We start from the raw sequence: 21,137 nt of genomic DNA on the forward strand, positions 1-21,137 counted from the left end.
AAGATCACTGATCATTAGTTATAAGTTTAGCTTAGAATTTTATCCAATTTTAAAATATCCTACCTATACCAAATTTTTCCAAAGATTTAAATAAAAAAAGGCCATTCTAACTGATCAAGTGCCTTTTCAGTGCCCAAAGAGACTTTAAGTTAGCCATATGTGTTATATTTAATAGCCTACCCAGATTATTTGCAGGATGTCTTCCTTTAACAAATCAAACCTGATCTGAATGTATCAGTTTAGGTAAATATTGCCCCAGTCTGTTGGCTAAAGCCTTTGCCAATATCTTGTAATCAGCATTCAGAAGCAAGATAGGCCTATGCAATGAAGTTTTTAATGGGTCCCTATTCTTCTTTGGCAACACTAATAATAGCTGTTGAAAAATAGTCCAGAAAAGTCTGACTCTCCACTACCCAGTCCATCATAAGAGGCATAAGCAAATCCTTAAATTGTCAATTGAACAGGCAGGAACCCATCCTCCCCCGGAGACTGCAAGGTGCTCAGAGCCTTCTCAATTGCCCCCCTTGTGAAAGGGGCATCTAACTTCATCTGATCTCTGGCCTCCAATTTTGGAAGCTCAACGGTCACAAGGAACTCGTCCATCTTATGATCATCTCCTGATAATTCTGATTTGTACAACTTTGTATAATATTGTCTAAAATATCATTGCTCTCTTTCTGATTGTGGGTTAGCCTGTCTGCATCTGTTTTGATTGCATTTATCATCCTCAATGACTCCTCTGCATTCACTTGCCAGGACAAAACCTTATGTGCTCATTCTCCTAGATCATATTGGAGAGAAAGCAGGAGTAGGGAACTAAGATCACATGATCATCCATGATCGTATTGAATGGTGGTGCAAGCTTGAAGGGTTACTGACTCCCCCACCTATATTCTATGACAAGGGACATTTGGCCTGTAGCAGGGAGGAGCACAGGAATTATGGCTGCAGGAGGTGAGAAGTGTGGTTGTGACAGGCATGACTGTGGAAACATACCATGGCAGGTGTGAGCACAGGGAGTGTGACTTCAGGAGATGAGAGCTTAGGAGGTGTGAGTACACCACGTGAGCCTGCTGGCGGCGCGAATGTAGAAAGGGATATTGGGAGGATAAGTAGAAGGGATCAGGAGCAGAGTGTTGATGCCACTGCAGCGGGGAAGAATTTCTGCAAGGGTTGTAGACACAGAAAAATTTATAGGAACAAAGAGAAAAGTCTAGTACTTTAAGCACAGGAGTGGTGTAACTAACATTTGGGGTTATTGGGCATCAAAGTTGTGTATCCTCGATATGATAGGGTGCTGACAGTAGAATTTCAGAAGAACTGCACTTTATTGGAGAGGGGCAGATGGGAATTCAGCAGAAAGGACCTTTCACGAGTCAATTTGGTAGAGACAACGGTACAGATGAGAGTTTCATAAGTGGAGGAGCTTAAGTCTGCATTAATATTGAGGTAAAAATAAAGGGGAGGATTTTAATAGTGAAAGCAATGGGTATCAGAAAAAAAAACTGCTTTAAAAATTCTCAAGCAGAAACACTCAAGACACTTTTGCCATTGATAGGACTGGAATAATTTCAATACACTCTTTATTTACACAGTGTTTCAAACTTTTTCCAATACTTCAATCAATTTATTTGAACTTCATACTGATCTATGGTTTAAACAAACACAATTCTTTAAGTGAAAGATCTATAAGCCCTTTAATGGAGTCAATATGCTATCAAAATTTCTCATGCATGGATACACTGTTTTTTAAAAGGATTTTTCTTATAAATGAAGTAAGAATTCTTTCCCAAACACGTGTCCTTAATGAGTGATGGTGCAATTGTTATGCAAAGTAAATATAAATTTTAATAACTGCAGATGGGATAAATCTGAAATGAATACGCAAAATTTTAAAACTGGCAAAGGATCTTTAACCTGAAATGTTAACTGTTTCTCTTTCCACAAATATTACCTGACCTGCTGAGCCCTTGTGGTATTTTCTCTTTACTAGAGCTGGGCAAAGTATCTGATTTTGTAATTCTTGTAAGCTAAAGAGTAAAAGAAACTGGATTTCAGAAGGAAAACACAACACACAGTGCTCTTTTATTGAGCATTTTGCAATTGAGGTTGAATTATTACCTCACATTCTATGGTACTTCATGTCAGGTGTTTGAATCACAGGTTCTTTTGGTGATTGATCGGATGTCCTGACTCACAATTAAACGTGTGCAGGCACACCCCTCACAGGGTACAACAACTTCAAAGCATATTTCGTGACTACAGAGAGAATGTTGCAACTCTGTATATAGACCACCAGAGATCAAGAGCAAATCAAGGTCACTTGAATAGGGGGTTATAACTCACAAGCTGCACCACTGTGTCATCCACTGCAGAGCAGCTTCGACTGATGGAATGATCTAATTCTGCTCCTACATTTCATGATCTAGTCGCCCTATCTGGACAAGTACAGTGGACCGCGAAGGTTTTGATTCCTGAACTCATTTGAGTGCATTTTATGGACTTTGGCCTGCTGATCACGAAAATCACCTTAAATTTTTTTTTCTATCACATACCCTTTATTTCGATATATCCAATTTTTGTCATTTCCTCATATTTTTAACAAGCATACAAACCTGTGAAGTGCAACATAGCATGGAAAATTCATTTTCTGCATTTGCACTTGGACGTCTTCCCTGCTGATCTTGGTGCAGTCAGTGACAAACATGGTGAAAGGTTTTACCTGGCCATTGCGACCACAGAAAAGCAGTAACAGGGCAGCCAGAATCCATCAATGCTGGCCGACCTCTGTTGGATACTAGACGTGAGAGGCATCAGATGCTGATTACAATCGAAAATCAGCACCAAAGCATTTTTAGATCAGTTGAACAAATGCAATGTGTTGACATCATTCTGCAATTGATCATGTTAAATTCAATAAGAGACCATTTAATGTTTCTGCCATAGGTTGCAGGACTGTTTAGTTCTGCAGTGAACCAAGAAATTGGGACTTCCTTGATTCGACCCCAGTCTGGCTGAAACTAGCCACAACATTAGGAAGGAGGTATAGGTGCCACAAAACTCACACCACCAGCTTCAGGAACACATGATTCCCTCCACCATGCTGTACTGATGCTCTGTTTCCAGAAAATTCTGTGAACCTAACATGACTGGGTGGATTGGCAGATTTTCCAGACTATTGGATTTTTTTCTTTACATACAGCGTGGTAACAGGCACTTCTGGCCCGTGCAGCCCAATTAAACCCAATTGACCTATAACCCCCCCCACCATACATTTTCAATACTGGGAGGAAACCGGAGCACCCAGAGGAAACCCATGGAGATATGGGGAGAATGTACAAACTCCCTACAGACTGCACTGGATTCGAACTGTAACAGCGTTGCGCTAACCGTGCCACCTGTTATTCCTTTTAAGACTTCACTTTTTTCAGATGTTGCACATTAGAATGATAAGTTTCCAGTAAGGACAAGTAGTCAGTTTAAAGAGAGCACAGGAAACAGGATGCTGGTGAGTTTCAAAGGTGCATGGGAATCGGGGTTTTATTGTCTTACATGGCAGTGCAGGAACTAGTGCTCATGCATTAAAATAGTGGTTTTCAAACTTTTTCTTTCCACCCAGATCCCACCTTAAGCAATCCCTTACTAATCACAGAGCACCTATGGCATGGAGAATACTTAACATAACATAACATAACAATTACAGCACGGAAACAGGCCATTAGGCCCTTCTAGTCCACACTGAACCAAACACTCCTCTCTAGTCCCACCTACCTGCACAATGACCTTAACCCTCCACCTTCTTCTCATCCATATACCTGTCCAGCTTTTTCTTAAATAATAAAATTGATTCTGCCGCCACTATTTCTCCCGGAAGCTCCTCTGGTTTCAAAGTGGGATGTGGATGGAAAGAGAAAGGTTGAGAACCACTGCATTAAAGGAAGCATGGGAATCAGTACTCAGTGAGCCACTTGTCAAAGTACCACAATTTCCAAACATTGGGACAGCAGATGGTTACACTTTTATAACATATTTGGGGTCCAGGCCTGGACATCTGGCTTGCACTTTCTAATGAATGTCACTTCCTCTTTGGCCTGAGGGATCATATTTGAGTTGCCTTTGAAACTATGGAGAAAACCAAGGAATCAACCCATTTCCTGCCCTCAGCTAATGAATGGACTTCAGCCTCATTGACTGCCAGATGGATTTGGACCTAAGGCAAAACTAAAAAAAAAGTCAAAAACGGTATCTTAAATATACAATTATTCTTCACACCTCTGTGTTTGGCTTTGACTGTGAACCAAAATAAAAATGCCAGATTACCACGCAATTTGTTTGAGTACAAAGAAGTGGAACAATGCCAGCTCCGCCTGGTTATGGCAGCTGCACATCAAACTGTGCAGTCTGTTTCAGAGTAAGGTGGAAGCAATTAACACATCCGGAAGAACAGCAACTAGGTTTGCTCTTTAACTCAGACTGAGTTGTAAACAACAGATGCTTTTATTTCCAATCAGAATTCCAGCATCAATTTTTCTGCAGAGCTTCTGAAATATCAACTAAATGAAGACATACCCTTGAGATGGGGAAAGAAGTTCCTGCCCCTAAAATACACATTAACCTAGCTTCTCAACAAGGGCAGGAAAGGAGGTGGTTTGATCAGCTGAGAAGAAAAAAGAATCCGGAAAATGGTGCAGCTATGGATTTGGTGCGATGCAACAAGGGTATTGAATATATAATAAATGGAAGGATCTGGGGGAAACCATCGGGCCTTGGAATGTGTCTGTGCCAAACCTTGAGGCAGCAGGAGAGGAATAAAGTGCTTAAAAAGGCATGAGAGGGTGCTCTTTAACTTCTACTCACAGTTCTCCAAACTGATCGGCAATGAACAATTAGATGATACTGAGAGCTATTGGGTCACCTGGACACCTCAGTCTCCATCCTGTCAGATATTTTGTTCTCTCACTCCTCTCCCTCTTTGCAACTAAAAACTCACCTCCTCATTTTTCCATACATGACAGTGACTGACTCTGTTTCTCTCTCCTTGGATGCTCTCTGACCCCTGAACATCCCCAGCACATTTTTGTTTTTATTTCAGATTTCCAGCATTTGCTGCTTTTTAACCTGTTTATTTCAATAATTGGCTAAGATAATGTTATTTTCTGTGGAACACAAGAAGGAAGACTGAATTATGAAGGGCCAAGACTGAATAGATAGGAAGATGTTTGCCCTGGCAGCAGAGCCAAAGCAGAGGTGAAGAAATGTCTTTCCACGCAGAAGGTGGCAAGAACTCACTGTTCCTCTCCTCTCAGTACTTTGATGTGCACTGGAAGCGCTGTGACCTTTACCACGGGCCTGGTGCTGTGGCGGCAATGACAGGCACAGACAAGATGAGCTGAATGCCCTCCACCTGCGTCATAAATTTCCATTAATTTCTACCACGGCCGACACTTGTCCACTGCACCTGTGTGTCATCAAGACCCTTTCACTTAATCCATTCATGCCTCCTGTTGTTTACACCTTCCCTTATCTTTCAACTTTAAATGTTGTGTCAAAATAATTGCCGCCAAACTTTCTGACTTAAGTAGTTTTTGACTTGTTCCGTGACCGAACCAAACAGCTCAGATGGAGTAACGTGATTGATTCACTTCACACAAAATCATACAGCGGAGAAAGCTGCTGTCACTACATTTTTTATGTATGTGACAATAAATCTGGATTTCAACAGGTCGGTCAGCACACCAAATTACACCGACCATTAAAGCATTCACTCAGAGTCATAGGGTTCTAAAGCATGGAAACAGGCCCTTTCACCCATCTTTTTTTGGCCCATATCCTCCCTAAATCTGTTCCATCCATGTACCTGTTCGCATTTTATTTGAACATAATCATTGTCTCAACTTCAACAACTTCGTTTGGCATTTCTTCTCTTTTATTCCAAGCTAATCCTATTTTTAAAATTCTACTCCCACACATCAACACCCACACACTCAACCACTCTCTTACATGCTAGTGGCAATTGACAGTGACCAATTAACCTACCAACTGAAACCTCTTGGAATGTGGGATAAAACCTGAGCAGTGATGAAAGAGAATGTGTAGACACACACACACCCACCCCTCCTCCCTTTTGTTAACCAATGCATGGACTTAGCAGAACTCTCTCATTCATTCGTCTCACCTGTAATGTAGTCCTTGACATTCTGGACTTTGCCCACTGGATTGTTATTATTGAACATGTACAGGTTGAATGGAGCCGGAGAACTGGCGACTTCTGTCCACAGGGTGATGTCAGGTCGGGTCCAGCGGCCACCTAGAATATCGTACTCCCTCTCCCCAAAGTGAATCAGCTTCGTGAACGCATCGTAGAGGCCTCCATGGAACCCGATTATCAGCTGAAAGTCAGGGTTGGAGTCCAGGTAGATTTCGCCATAGGCCGTGTATTGAATTTGCTTTATCATTCGACCATTGCTGCTGAACACTGCAAGTGGTGTCCCTGTATTGTCACAAGCAATGTAGAACTCCTCCCCACTGCTGATCTCCATAGCAAAGAGATGTCCCTGAAGGTCATAATAGAAGGAAGTAATCTCAGAGCTGGAATGATTGTAGACGTGTGTTATGCGGTTTGGATAGTTGAGGTCAGAGTAGAAGAACTGAAGGTGCTGACCATTGCTGATCTTGCTGGACACCCGTCTACCGAGGCCATCGTAGCGGTACTGTATGTTCCAGCCACCAACTTTGCTGTAAACTCTGACCAGAAGTCCCTTGGAATTGTATTCAAAGACATCACCTCCTCGCTGGTGAAGGAAGCCGTCTTCATCCAGTCTATACTGAACATCACCTAAGCGAGTGATCCGGTCCCGCAGGTCATAGCGTAGCGGGGTCAGACGGGCACTGCTCCCTGGACTTAGTAAATGCAAGTTGCCATTCAGGTCATAGTTGTAGCGCCACATGATTTTGTCATTCAGGTAGACAGTTTGCAGCTGTCCGTCAACATCATACTCATACCCATACTTGGTGGTGTTGGCAAAAGGTCCGATCTTCATCTCCCGCTTTGTCACTCTCCCCATGTCATCATACTGAATGGTGATCCAGTACATCAGTGATCGGAATATTTCATACTGGATCTCTTTGATTCTGCCATGCGTGTCAAAATGTTTGGTGTATGTCATCACTGCTGTTGAAATGATCTGGTTGATGTCGTAGTAGATCACTCCAAACTTTCCAAACTGCTCAACTTTGCCCGAGATGTCGTCGAATTGGTAAAGATCAATGGGCAAGGGGGTCTCATTGATGACGGCTTGCATGCTGGTCACACGGAAGTTGTTGTCATAGCTGTAGTCAAAGCGTGCGTTCACCATGCCATCCTCGCTGAAGCGGAAGATCTGCCTGTCGACCAGCGGCCCAATCTGCCGGTACCTGATGGTGCAGATGAACCCCTCACTCTGCAGGTTGATCGTCTTGAGCACGCCCGCTATCTCGTCATAGGTGAAGCTGACGCGGGTGCTGTCGTACAAGAGCTCGGACAGCTTGGACATCCGCCTGTACTTGTAGAGTACCCGGCGACCAGTTCCCAAGTAAGCTGTCTGGAGGAGCAGCCCACTATCACTGTAGTCCACGATCACGGAGGCATTGCTCTCTGGGGGGTTGTAAATATTACGGTAATAGCCAATGGAGCGAATGGTCTGCATGGTATGACGGGCGACACTGGGCATTGTGACTGCAGACAGGCGATCCAATAAATCGTACTCAAATATATACTGACGCTGGCTGTGGAGTAGTAGTACCATGGACTGCAAAACAGAACAGAATAGGATTGCCAACTTTGAAATTAAAACACAAATTATGTGACAAAAGAAATCTGGACTCTGAGCCATAATGACTTTGTTGAATTAAATCATCCACCAGTATTTAGCAAAGCTTGGCATAATCTGTTGGGACGTGCAGATCAGAAACACCATGTTATTAGTTTCAATTGCTTTGTTGAGCAGATGCTTGGGTCAAGAGCAATAAACTTAACAATTGACCTATAGCGAACACATCACATTTCTTCACTTGTCAGAAAGGTGCTTTAGTGACTGGCCTTCCTGAGAAGACTGAAGTGGGCAAGCTACTGGACACCATCTTGTCAACCTTCTACAGGAGCTTTATCGAGAGTGTCGCAGTGTGTTACAGCTGCTGCAGAGAAATGGATCGGAGGTCAATCCACAGGACCATAAGAGTGGCGGAAAGGATCACTAGAGTCTCCCTCCCCACCCTCGACGTGATCTACCGGGATCGGTGTTTGATGAGGGTGATAAAATAATTGAGGACACCTATCACCCCACACACAGCTTCTGTAGACGCTCCTGTTGTGAAAGAGATACTGGAGTATTAGAGCCAGCACCACCTGAGAAACAGCTCCTTCTCACGGGCGGTGAGAATGGTAAACGACAAAGGAACTGCTTACACTAACCATCCGAGACATTCACATCCATGAAACAATATTTATTATTTAATTGTATATTCATACTTGTCTGCATGTGTGTATGCCTGTCTATATATTTGGCTATGTGTCTGCTTGTTTTGCAATGAGGACCAGAGAATGGTGTTTCGTCGGGTTGTTCTTGTGCAATCAGATGATAAACTTGGAACAATAAACTTGACTGAACAAATGTGTGGGAGAAACTTAGCAGGTCATGCAGTATCCAAAGGAAGTAAAGGGTGACCAACATTATGGGCTTGCCCCCTTTCTCTGTTGTACCCGATGAAGGCCTTTACTTTCTGTGGATGCTATGTGACCTGAGAAGTTTCTCCAGCACTTTTGTGTATTTCAAATGCTTTGAGCTCGGCTCCAATTGATTAAATATCAGGAGCTCTGTGCCAGTGAACTCTTTTCCTTTCTCACCTTGTCCAGGTAGGTATAACTCCAGGTTTTTCCATCCGTCAGGACGCGTGATACAATTCTCCCCTGGGCATCGTATTCGATTCGTTCACCCAGCGGACCCCGCTGGATGCCGGCGATCTGGCCGGTGGAGGAATAAGAAATGTTGACGGCTACTAGTCGACTACTTGGCAGCCAGAGAGTGGGGTGGCCCGACTGATCGTAGAGGATCCTGAGCTGAAATTTACGGTGGTCATCGTAGATCTTCTCTGTCCGGGTGGTTCGATCAAAGTCGATGGAGAGAAGGTTTCTTCCATTCACCTTATAAAAAGAGCCCAGAGCAAATTAATTAGGAGTGTTGATGCTCCCGCCACTTAATGCTTCTCAGACAACCTAGCTGTTTACTCAACAGAATATGGAGTGATTGACTCTTCCTTGGTGCAAGTTAGCTGACAAGAGTTGTTAATGGAAGTGAAAAATGAGTGTCACTGTCTTTCATTATATGCTAAAAGGCAGCTTGGCTTCTGTTTAAACCCACTTAACATTAAATTGCTGCTTTATTTGCTCATTATAAGCAAAACATCTGAGATTTTCTGCTTTCATCTCTTCCCAAGGTGTCAGCCTCCCTCTCTGCTCCATTGGTATTCTTGAGAGGTTCACAGAAGTTCGACATAGATTCATTATCCACTCTCATTTGCAAAATATAATCATGTATTAGTGCATAGAGGAACTCTGGATGGTGGCATCCTAATAAATGGAGGCTGGGCGCAATTGGTTTACATCTGTAACATCAATGTGATGTAGATCACCTTCATGAAATTGGAGTAATGATGTACTGTAAAAATGTGATGTTTCTGGTGATAATACCCGTAAAATAGAATGGGGATGGTGCTTGGAGGCTGGAGTCACAATTTTCCTTTAATGGAGAGCAGTGACTCTTTTTGTTCTGCTATAGGTCAATGACGTTCTAAAGAAAAATAAAAGGTTATGAGGTAGGAAGTGTTTAGTACCTTTTGATAGGAATATATAGGTCGGCACAACATGGAGGGCCAAAAGGCCTGTATTGTGCTGTAATATTTTCTGTTCTATGTAGCACTCAGACCAAATATATTGAGGATAATTCCAATTAATGGCTTCAGTCAAAACCAGACATGCTTTGGACGTGTGGGATGTGAGCAAAACCAATGGCTGATACTGTCCTATGTGTTTCTAATCCACAGCCAAAGCACATTTCCTCTGGCTGGATTTGTTTTACTCCTGTCCCAAGGATTACTCGATCTCCGAAGCCAAGGACAGATGGGAAAGTTGGGCAGAGATGAACTAATTAGTTTGATTTTCCATGCCATCCACTTCAGCGAAATGAAACCAAATGTGTGAGAATTGTGTACAACTAATACTCTTGCATGCATTTATCATAGAAAAAGGAGGACCTTCATCCCCATCATTGATAGGACATCTGATGGTTCATTAAGAGCATCCTGCTTACCCTCAGTTTGCGCCCGAAGACGCTGACCTTTCCTCTGGCTTGTTCCTTCCTGAAGCGCCACTCCACCAGATTCAGGCTGTTTTCCACAGGGAGCGTGATGTTGCGCCTTGCTATTATTGGGTTCACCGTGCCAGCCAGGATATGGGGCTCTGTCTGGAAATTGGTATCCATGCCATTGGCATACATAACTCGAAGGGAACTATCATAACCAACCTGGTAACTGTTCCTCAACTGATCTAAAATGCACAAGAAAATGAGTATGAATGAAAATGTGGGAGGCTGTAAATCACAGAAGTAAGAGGGGACTTGAGCAAGGTCTTTCAGACCATTATGCTTCTTGGAGAGCAATCCAACAGTCTTATTCCCCATTTCTTTCCCCATACTCCTGCCAAATATTTTCCCACAAACACTCATTCTATTCTCTTTGTGAACCCTTGATGATTGTTTCCATGACCCTTTCCGACAGCCAATTACAGTTAAAGTCCTAAAATCCGGTCATGCTTTTCAGAAGAACAAACCAGAAGGCTGAGTGCAGGGTTAACAGTCGTACTCTTAAGAGTGTGGATGAACAGTGGGGGCTCCAAATCTATAAATCCCTCAAGTTCTTGGGGCAGGTTGATAGGATAACTAAGAAGGCCTATGGGATATTGGACTTTATTAATAGGGGGATTGAGTTCAAGAGTCAAGAGGTTATGTTGCAAATCTACAAATCTCTGGTGAGACCACACTGAATGCATTGTGTTCAGTTCCGGTCACCTCTTTATAGGAAGGATGTGGAAGCTATGGAGAGGGCACAGAGGAGAGATACCAGGATCTTGCCTTGATTGGAAAATAGGTCTTATGAGGCAAGGTTAGCAGAGCTGGGACTTTTTTCTTTGGAGTGTAGAAGGATGAGAGGAGACAAAAGGACAACATTATGACAGGCATGGATCAGGGTGTACAGCCAGCCCTTTATCCCAGGGCAGGAGTGGCAAACACCAGAAGACACATGTACCAAGTAAAGGGAGGGAAGTTTAGGGGAGACATCAGGGATTTTTTTTTTTTTTTACGCAGAGTGTTACGGGTGACTGGATGGTGGAGAGGTTGAAACATTAGGGGCATTTAAGAGACTCTTAGACTGGCACAACAATGGAAGAAAAATTGAGGATTATATGACAGGGAGGGTTTAGTACTTTTTTTAAGGAATATATGGGCTGGTACAACATCAAGGGCCGAAAGGCCTGTACTGCGCTGTAGTGTTCTACGTTCACTGTCAAAGTTTAGATTTTAGACCTGGTGTATAAGACGACCTGATTTTGAGGCAACATTTTGGAGTTTCAAGGATCATCCTATACGCTGGCATATAAAGTAGGTAAAAAAACTTGCAAGTTTAAAATTGGCATGGGTTAACTATGGTAGTGGGGTGGTTAGCGTAATGGCTAGTGCAACACTGTTACAGCGCCAGAGACTGGGGTTTGAATTTAAATTTTATAAGTTATGGGAATTACCTGATCAATGCGAACTTTATATTTTTTCCAATGACATTTTGCACTATATTTTGTCTTTTAAACAGCGTATCCTTAATACAGGTGTATTAGTTCGACATTGGAAGAGTGAGTTGAAGTCAACCAGTAAACTTGAATATCTAACATCCACAATCCCCTGTGTGTTGGATAACTGGGATTCTATCGTGGTCTAACGCATGTGGATTCACAAGTCTTTTTTGAGTATTGCTATTTTGCGATTTTAAAAAAATCCTTTCACCGATCTATATTCTATTTCTCTCATTCCCCTGGAACCAACGACCAAGTAACTGGAATCAGCAAGAATAGCGAGTGGATCAGCTTAAAAGTCACACTTGAATATCTCCTATTTATTGCCCTGTGACTGATGCAAAGAGATTCCACAGCATTATAACCAAGGCACCATGTCGATGTTTCTGCTTGAGTGACACTGGAAAGATGGCTGGAGTGTCAGGAGAATTGATACAATGCTGGACTTCATTCCAACAGAAATTAAGGGGTTGAAATTCCACTGGGCACTATTAACACAAGTCATTATGTTTGTGTTAAATTCCAGTTGTTTATCAGGCAGATTAATGACTTTGTTAAGTTAAATGCATAGCCAGTTTGATATTAAACTGTAAATTCCAGACATTTTTTTTTACCTTGTACTTGTTTAGAAAATAGACTTTACTTTCCTGGCTTATTTCTCTGTCGCTCTTAAGAAACCACAGAGCTTTCCACCTGATCACTTTGGTTAGCAGGGAAATAGGTTGACTTGAATTTAGGGGTAATCAGGAGGAGATTTTTTTTAAAAATTCACTAAATGCACGTTCTCATTGGAATTTCACTGGTATTTTTTATCAGCTTGTCAAAACATTTTTTTCTTGGATTCTCTTTTGGAGGGCAGATGTCAGGAGCACTAATATAGAGCAATGCTTTGAGTTTCTAACTTGAATGGCCAACTGTGTATAACCTTTCCAACAAGATGACTGCATCTTGGGGCAGTGTTTTCTTCGATGTATCTTCTTTGATGGATCTTCAACAATCAGTGAACTGTAGTGATCTGCCATTTCCTCTGACTAGCCCCTAAACAGCACCAGGATTGCAATGACAAAAGAAAGTCCTCGCATATAAATTGACGACAAACATTACTTACACTAATTATTCCATTATTATATTTTCCTAGTTGAATTATTCTATTTTCTGCGCTCGTGCTCGGCAGCATACCGTGAGGTGCTGCAGACACAGAGCAAGCAGCAGACTGGCGCAGGGCGCCAGCAATGGGGAGAACGCCCCCTGAGGAGAAGCAGCAGCATGGGCGATAACCCTACAGGGAAGGTGCCCGTGGCCGTGGCCCAGTGGGCTCACACAGGTTGCGGGCATTTGGCGTCTTGCAGTCAAAGGATTCGCACAGGCTCCTGGCGACATTAGACAGTAACAGCCCATTTCGGTAACAGGTCATTTCGGCCCACGAGTCTGTGCCGCCCAATTTGCATCTAATTAACCTGCACCCCTGGTACGTTTTGAATGGTTGAAGGGATCTGGAGCCCCCGGGGAAAACTCACACAGACACGGGGAGGACATACAAATTCCTGACAGACAGCATGGGAATTCGAACCCGCTGGCACTGCTAACCACTACGCCAACCATGCTGGCCTTCATGGGTTGAAGGACCCACACAGGCTGCTGGAGACTGGGTCATGGGAACCAGACATTTGAACTATGATTTGAGGGGATGCTTAGGGCAAAGGGCCTCGAATGGTGAAGGCTTCCTGATCGTATCGGAAGTTTGGACCTGGAGCTCGAGCTGCTAATATTAACAGAAGTCTGCAGAAGAGCTGGAGGTGAATCCATGAACACTCAGTGTCTCTGAAGGGTCTCTCTTTTGCTTCTCTTTCTCTTATTGTTAGTGGAACTAGGTAATGCTCCTGGTGACTTTTGTTTACAGCAGACAAAAGTTGAAATATATTATGTAGACAATAAAAGGAGACTTGAACTTAAATTATATTATATTCCATATGGAATGTAAGAAACAGGAGCAGGAGATGGGCATCTGCCTCCTGAGCCTACTCTACCATTGAACCTAGGGTCAACACTTTCTTTCCTGGTCACGCCAACCCTCTATGTCTAAAACCTATCCTCGCCTTTAATATACTCAGACTGCGCCTCCGCAACTCTCAGGAGCAAGGTATTACAAAGATTCACAATCTCCTGAAAGAAGAAATTCCTCCTCATTTCCCCCTTAAATAGCTGACTTTATCCTAAAACATGTCTCTGCTCCCAAATCTAGATTCATACACCAGAGAAATTATCCCCACAGGTTCTACCACTTTTCATAAGCTTTAATGTTTCTGCAAGATCACCTCTCATTCTCCTAAACGCCGGAACTGGTGTATAAAATAATCACTTCACATCTGGATGTTTTCATTTTTACCTTTGTTATACCTGTATCAGCTCTGTCTATATCCATGTTAACATCTGCCCTCAATAATATCACTGTTGCTGAGAGAACCTGTAGCTTCAAGGCAGGTACCAAAATAATTTCAATACCATATCCGTCGGGTTGGATTGCTAATATTGCCAGTTTAACCCATTTGATTGCACTGACCACTTTTTTATCAGTCAGCTGAACCGAGCTACAATCTCCTTTGCTCTAGACTGAATGTGTTTGATGGTCTGCAAATAGGTGATTCTCAGTGAAATACAGTGGCCACTACATTGGCCGTATATTGTACCTTGAACAAGAGTGTAGAAGGCATCAACTGAAGAAAGGTTGGTGGTAATGGTGACATCATCCTCCCTGTTGGATGTTTCAATGTTCACAGTGATTGCTTTCTCCATCTCCCCTTGGAGATTCGAGACCACGCCAGTAGGAAATGTAACATTAGACAATCGACCCTCACTGTCATAACTGAAGAAAACAAGAACAATGTTTACACTCTAAATATGAATGGTTTCATCATTTAAAAAAATTCTCATTCACTTACATTAATATTTTCTGATTCACCATAATACGGGACTTTATAAATCAAAGTTTGATCAGTTTTCAAAAGGAATTCCATTAAAAATGAGTTCCTGATGAAAATCCTGTTTGCTCTGTTACCTCACAGTCCTCATGCAGAAAGATTTCAATATCCATATTCTTGATTGGTTTGAAGCATGCACAGCCTATGGGAGATTTGACCAAATGGGGTGAAATTAGTCTTAGGTGAGAGAGTTAAAATGATTCTTCAACGGGGTTGAAATCAAGACGCAGTGGCTGGTAGGTAGCAGCCAGAGATAGGTAAGGAAGGAGAAAAAGTAGGCAGATAAGAGTCTAGTTGGGGGAGGGGAGGGTGAGTGCAGGCAATAAGTGGAGACACAAGAGATTGCCTCCCAGCATCATCTCCCTCCACAATCTATCACCTACTGGCCCCTTCTCACCCTTCCCTCTCCCTTCTTTATACCATTTATATCCCTTCCACACTCTCAGTTCTGATGCAGGTCTTTGGCACAAGATGTTGACTATTGCTATTCTCTCTACAGATGCAGCTCAACCTGTTGAGTTCCTCCAGCAATTTATCTTTTTGTTCTTTTATGACCGAATTAGTTAATGTTGCATCAAATGATTTGATGCATCTCATTTACCAATGCAATTTTCAGGACTCCAGAATGCAATATGAAGAAATTCACTGTTGTTTTAGATTTTGGCAAATTTGTTTCATATCGCTGACTGATCTAAAATTTAAAGAGAGAGCTTCAAGTTTCTACAAGTGTCTGTGTGCACTAAGGAGCCAGGAGTGGAAACAGGAAATCGTTTTATACTTATTTTAAATGCAAGAAATCTACTTACTGATTTGTAATGTGTAAAAATACCAGACCGAAAATGAACAAATGCAGCATACTAAATAACCCATTTAGTTCACAAAAGAATGTTAGTGAACAGCACTGGTAATGAGCCTGGTAGTATGGGAACCTGCATGTGTGAAAACCAAGGGCAAAGTCTCCCATCTTTCACACTGGCTGTGTTCCAGAAAACTAAGCCTGCTTCATTAAGAGCAGAACCCAAGCTTTTAACAGTATGGGTGAATGTGGGCAGGAATCAAATACTCGCAGACCTTTTGGGAGTGTTGAACAAGGGTAAAGCCCTCGAATTTTGCAGTGGTCCTCTTCAGGACACAAGGCTTGGCAATTGCCCCACCCCCATTTCTACCCTTGTTCACTCGGAAAAAAAGTTCCCTGTCTTTTGCGAGATGTTTGTTCTTGAGTAGGAAGGGAAAATGGTGTCGTGAAGGAAAATTGCTGCTGGCTGCTTCATTCTGCAAAGGATGCCAAAGCTAGGTAACGACACCTTTGAGCTTCAGTTTAATTCCCCAAGGACTGCGGATCATCAAGCTTACATTTCCTATGTTTATATTGGGCTGTAATTTCCCATCTCTTGTTAGCAGAAATTTGGGCTCCAGTTGTATAGAAATGGAGAGTCATCCACATGCATGCATCTCACACACATGCGCACAAAGGAAAGGTACAACCTTTGGTGGGTCAGGGACTGCACTCTTTCTGTCTCTTTGGGGTCCTTTTCTCAATTACTTTCAAAATGTGTATATTAATCATCTTTGGTTTTTTTTTACAACCCCTTAATTATTATTATTATCATTGGACTCTTTAACTTGGCCAGCAACCCTCATAGGGTCGGGTTTGATTCTTAATTTGGGAATATATGGTTTTATTCCCTTTTTTTTCCATTTTATAACATGGGTCCATATGTACTTTGTTCATTGCTATTTGAGACTTGTAATTTGATTGCCATATGCACCTATGTATTTTGCATATATTAAAACCAATAAAAAGATTGAAAAAGAAGGAATTGCGCTCAGTAAGGGTCATCCCTTTGGACACGTGGAATTGAGACTGCATGGCCAAATAAAAACATGCTCCGTATATAAGTCATCGCTTGAAACACTCGGAAGAAGCAATCTGGAACATTTTGAAAAACAAATTACAAACTAAACAAAAGAAAATTCAATGAACGCTTGCTTCATTTTCTCCAGGTACACTAGAAGATGTAAAGAGGCTTACTCAAAGAACGTTGTCCAGCCAGTCTTATCGCTTTTTGTTGCCAAGAGGCCACTGTAACTATGGTAGGTGAGTAAAACCAGTTCTTGGCCCTGGGCTGTCATGCCTTTCAGTCCTCCATTGGTGCCAATGGTCAGCCATATCACTTGGTTGTCTGGTGACACGATTCTCACGGGCATACGGTTAGGATCCCTTCGGATCCGCAGGGTGTTGCCGTTGTTGTCTGTCACGGCAGTGATGTCGTTTTCATTGCTGTAGCTGAAGTTGTAGAGATAGTCGTTGGTGATGAGGCTCTTTGTGTACTGGTGGGTGCCATTGATGTCAAAAATGTAGAGTTCCTGCTCTGAAGGGGATGCCACCTTGTATACGTTCATGGACGTCAACACAGGCTTATTTTTGGAGGCTGCTCGGATCCGAATGTTACCCATGTCAGCGATGTACAGAGTGCCATCAGGAGAGACGGCCAGGGAGGAAGGAGAGTTGAGCTTGGCATCCTTGGCATACCCATCTCCGTTCTGATAGCAGTCACAGTTGACATCATTCTTGCAGTCGCAGTCTGAGGGGGCGCCTGCAAGGAGCGAGATCTCTCCATCAGTGGTCACCTGCCTCACTCGGTTTATTTTCTTTTCGTCTGTTTCAGCAATGTAGAGGACCCCACTGTAGGAGATCGCGATGGCACTGGCTGATTCGAGCGTTGTGTGGACTGCCCGCTTTCCCAGTGAGTACTCGACTCCCGGTACTTGGCAGTGCATGGGCCGGCCAGCTGCAATGCGCACTTGGTGGTTCTCACTGATCTGCAGCACGATATTGTTGTCCAGCACGTAGAGCGAGTTGTCCATTGGGTTGATGGCGAGGTCAGTCGGCCATTCTAAGTGTACCTGTGATTGGAAACACACTTGATTTCAAGGTTTTGAATTTCACAGAAAGGAGAGGGCTGGCAAAAGCTGTGGAATTCAACCCACTGTCAGATGGCTATGGAATCAACAAAGAAATCTCCACAGCACGACTACTGAGATTGATAGAATTTGAGCCACAAGCCCTCTGACCCAACTTATCCATTTTAATGAAGTCTACCCAAGCAAGTCCCATTTCCCTGCATTTAAATCACATCCTTCAAAAACCTTCCTATCCATGTACCTATCCAAAAACCTTTTAAACATTACAACTGTAACTGTTTTCTCTGGCAGCTTGTTCCACATACCCACCACCCTTTGTGTCTTTAGGTCCCTTTTAAATCTTTACCCTCTCACCTTAAATCTCTAGTTTTAGAATCCCCCCCACTCTGGGGGGAAAAAAAAGACTGACTATTTACCTTGCTTATGTCCTCAAGATTTTATAAACTTATAGAAGGTCTCCTCTCAACCTCCGATGGTCCAGGGAGAAAAGCCCCAGCCTATCTAGCCGCTCCCCTTAATTTTAAGACCTCTTCTGCCAGATATCCACATGGGCAATGGAGGTTTTAAAGTGTAGGTTAACTTCAATCAGAGTGAAATGCTTTCATTTTATAAATACTTGACAAAATATGACATTTCTGGATTCTGGTAGATCACTGGTCAACAAAGAATTATGCTTCCTGAACACTTTTGGGTGTATTTTAGGGACTTTGGGCTGCTGATCACAAAGATTACCTTAAAATTTTCCTACTCATTCTTTTTTTTAGATATAACCTATTTTCTTTTGTGATTTCCTGTCATATTTAAGTCTACTTCAAGCATACAAAACCATTAAGTGCAACGTGACAACGAAAATTCATTTTCTCCATTCGCACTTGATCTGCTTCCCTGCTGATCTTGGTGCAGTGAGTGACGAACATGGAGAAAGGTTCCACCAGGACATTGCAACCATGGAAAAGTGGGATCAGGGCAACTGGAATCCATCGCTGCTGACCAACTGTTGTTGGACACTGACATGAGAAGTATCAGATGCTGATTACAAATGAAAATCAGTTGAACTAATGCAACGTGACACCATCGTTATGTGATTAAATTCAATAAGTTAATTTAATGTTTCTCCAACTTCCTACGTGATACAGCAAATCTGAAATTATCTTTGTGTTCAGCTTGAAGTTGTCTCTTATAATTCCCAATATTTTTTTCAGTAAGCAAACTTTTTGAAAAGATTTGTTGTCTACTGTTACTTGCTTAGAAATTGGACTTTACATATGCTTGTCTGAACTCTTGCCTGAAATAACCAAAAGAAATAAGAATTACTGAAACGGAACAGCCTCACTTTAAGAAATCGTCATTGCAGTCCTCCGCTCCCCCCTCCCCTCCCATTTAAAACTTTAGATATCAACATGCTTGTTCACTGGAAGTCGATGATGTCTGAATTCAAAGCAGCCATTTCATTCACGCATTGACTGCTTGAAATGGAGCCAATGTCAGTCTGCAAAAGGCAGCATATTAAAGTTAATGTGGGCGATACTCCCGAAACACAATCATTATCCCATGGACTCTCATTTTTGACTCCTGACTGCCTGGCAAGAGTGAATCATGTGGTGTCAGAAACATGCACTCTGTACATCAAAGGCATGATCATGTTCTAAAGTCCAACAGGGAAGTGCCACCTGCTTGGAGTGCATCTAACAGGGAGCACCTGGCCCACTTTCCCAATGGGTGGGACTTCAATAAGAAATTGGCACACTTCACGATATGTATAAAACACGAGCTCTGCTGCGCTTATGCTTAAAAAGGGCAGAACACTTTTTACTGATCTCGAGTCTATATCTTCTTTCAGTGCACTACAATGTAGTTCTTCAAGACTGAGAACACTTCAGATTATAAAACAAATTGATTTTTTCGATTCATGATGTACAGTAACTTGAAGCACTGAAGATGCTCACTGAGGGTAAGCATATACACTGATATCTATCATGAGTTTCAATTGATGCTTTCAGTAGCTCTTGATTCAAGATTCCTTTATTGTGGTGTAAAAGTAAGAACGTAGTATTACGCAAAATTGCCTTCTGCCTGCTGTAAGGCAGACAAAAAGTCGCCATTAGTGTCTCCCAGTGCCCCTTACATTAAGAGAGAAAGAGAAGCAAAAGGGAGCACCTTTGGAGTCACTGAGTGTCCGTGGATTCGCCTTCAGTGCTCCCACAGCCTCTGCAACTGCAGACTCCTGCTCGATCTAACGGCAGGCTGAACTCTAGATCCAAACTTCCAACACAGTCAGGAAGTCTTCAGTGTCTGAAGCCCTTCGGGAGCCATACTTGCCCTCAGCAACCTCTCAAATCCCGATTAAAATAGCCGGTTCCCACGAGTAAATTTCCAGCAGCACACAGACTGGTGTGAGTCCTTTGACTGCAAGTTGCCAGCGGCCTCCATCCTCTAGGCGTCCTTCCACCACAAGTCGGCAGCAGCCTTGTGTGGATCCTTCAGCTGAGCCCCTTACTGGTCCGTTGCTGTGGTCACCGTTCCGTCGGGTCAGGTGGTGTTCTCCCCGTTTCTGGTGCCCTGTGTCAGTCTGCTGCTACCCCAGAGTTTGCCACCCTGCATGACCGCTGCCAAGCAAAGGCACTGTCATCTTGGGCTCGGACCTGTGGTTGCAGGAATTTAGTTTAAAAGACAGGTCGGCTCTTCTAACGGGCCTGTACGGAGCCATTGGCATTAGGATCAGGCTGTTGAACCTTTGAAGCAGCGCTGCGTCTCTGCTCTCCCAGATCTGCTCCAGCGGCAACGTTGCCATTGCCGCTCATGGCAGAAGCAATTTATTTTTTAAATAAAAGGCTAAGTGCCTCCAATAGTTGATACATTTGAAGTGCGAGAAACAAAACAATGAAATTGTCTAACGTAGGGAACAAATCCAGTATAATGTGTGTGCAATTTCTCTGATATTGACTGAAGCCACTGGCAACAAGTAGTCAGAGGAATTTCACGTTAATGTTATCACTAACTGATTTCTAATGATCGCGACTTCCCCCGACACTCCGTTGCTTTCTGAACACCTTTGGGGATGAAGAACCTTCTGAAGTTCTCCTTGACTGCTTCCCACCAGATTCACAATTGCTCAACCTTCATAATTCCTGTTTAGTTTTCTGGGGCTCAGCAGGAGGATTTCAAGAGTAAACTTCTTCAGGCACTTCGAGGACATCACTTCGAGTAGGCAAGGTGCTCCATTCTCAAGGGTGTAACCAAGGGAGTCAAACCACCTCAGCACATGGAAGGGCAGATATCCTGAAGCTCAAGCAAATATGTATATTTGAGCACCTCCGCTCTGTCGGTTGCAAGGGCAGCGACCTCCCAGTGGGCAGCCA

General features: G+C 42.9%; 1 protein-coding gene across 17 annotated transcripts in view; it reads right to left on the reverse strand.

The window, feature by feature from the left end:
- Nucleotides 1–21,137, reverse strand: part of LOC138764513 (teneurin-3) — a 4,541,667-nt gene that overhangs the window by 8,511 nt on the left and 4,512,019 nt on the right. For 16 of the 17 annotated variants that reach the window (XM_069940598.1, XM_069940580.1, XM_069940589.1 and 13 more), the window contains 5 exons: nucleotides 16,886–17,760; nucleotides 14,563–14,738; nucleotides 10,344–10,579; nucleotides 8,882–9,178; nucleotides 6,176–7,787 (listed from right to left, as the gene is read on the reverse strand). In XM_069940598.1, the coding sequence (XP_069796699.1) occupies nucleotides 6,176–7,787; nucleotides 8,882–9,178; nucleotides 10,344–10,579; nucleotides 14,563–14,738; nucleotides 16,886–17,760 (3,196 nt within the window). Of the gene's footprint in view, nucleotides 1–1,954; nucleotides 2,031–6,175; nucleotides 7,788–8,881; nucleotides 9,179–10,343; nucleotides 10,580–14,562; nucleotides 14,739–16,885; nucleotides 17,761–21,137 lie in introns of all 17 variants that reach the window. The other variant, XM_069940688.1, reaches the window with a different exon arrangement.

Source organism: Narcine bancroftii, chromosome 1 (assembly GCF_036971445.1).
Source record: "Narcine bancroftii isolate sNarBan1 chromosome 1, sNarBan1.hap1, whole genome shotgun sequence".
Taxonomy (NCBI): domain Eukaryota; kingdom Metazoa; phylum Chordata; class Chondrichthyes; order Torpediniformes; family Narcinidae; genus Narcine; species Narcine bancroftii.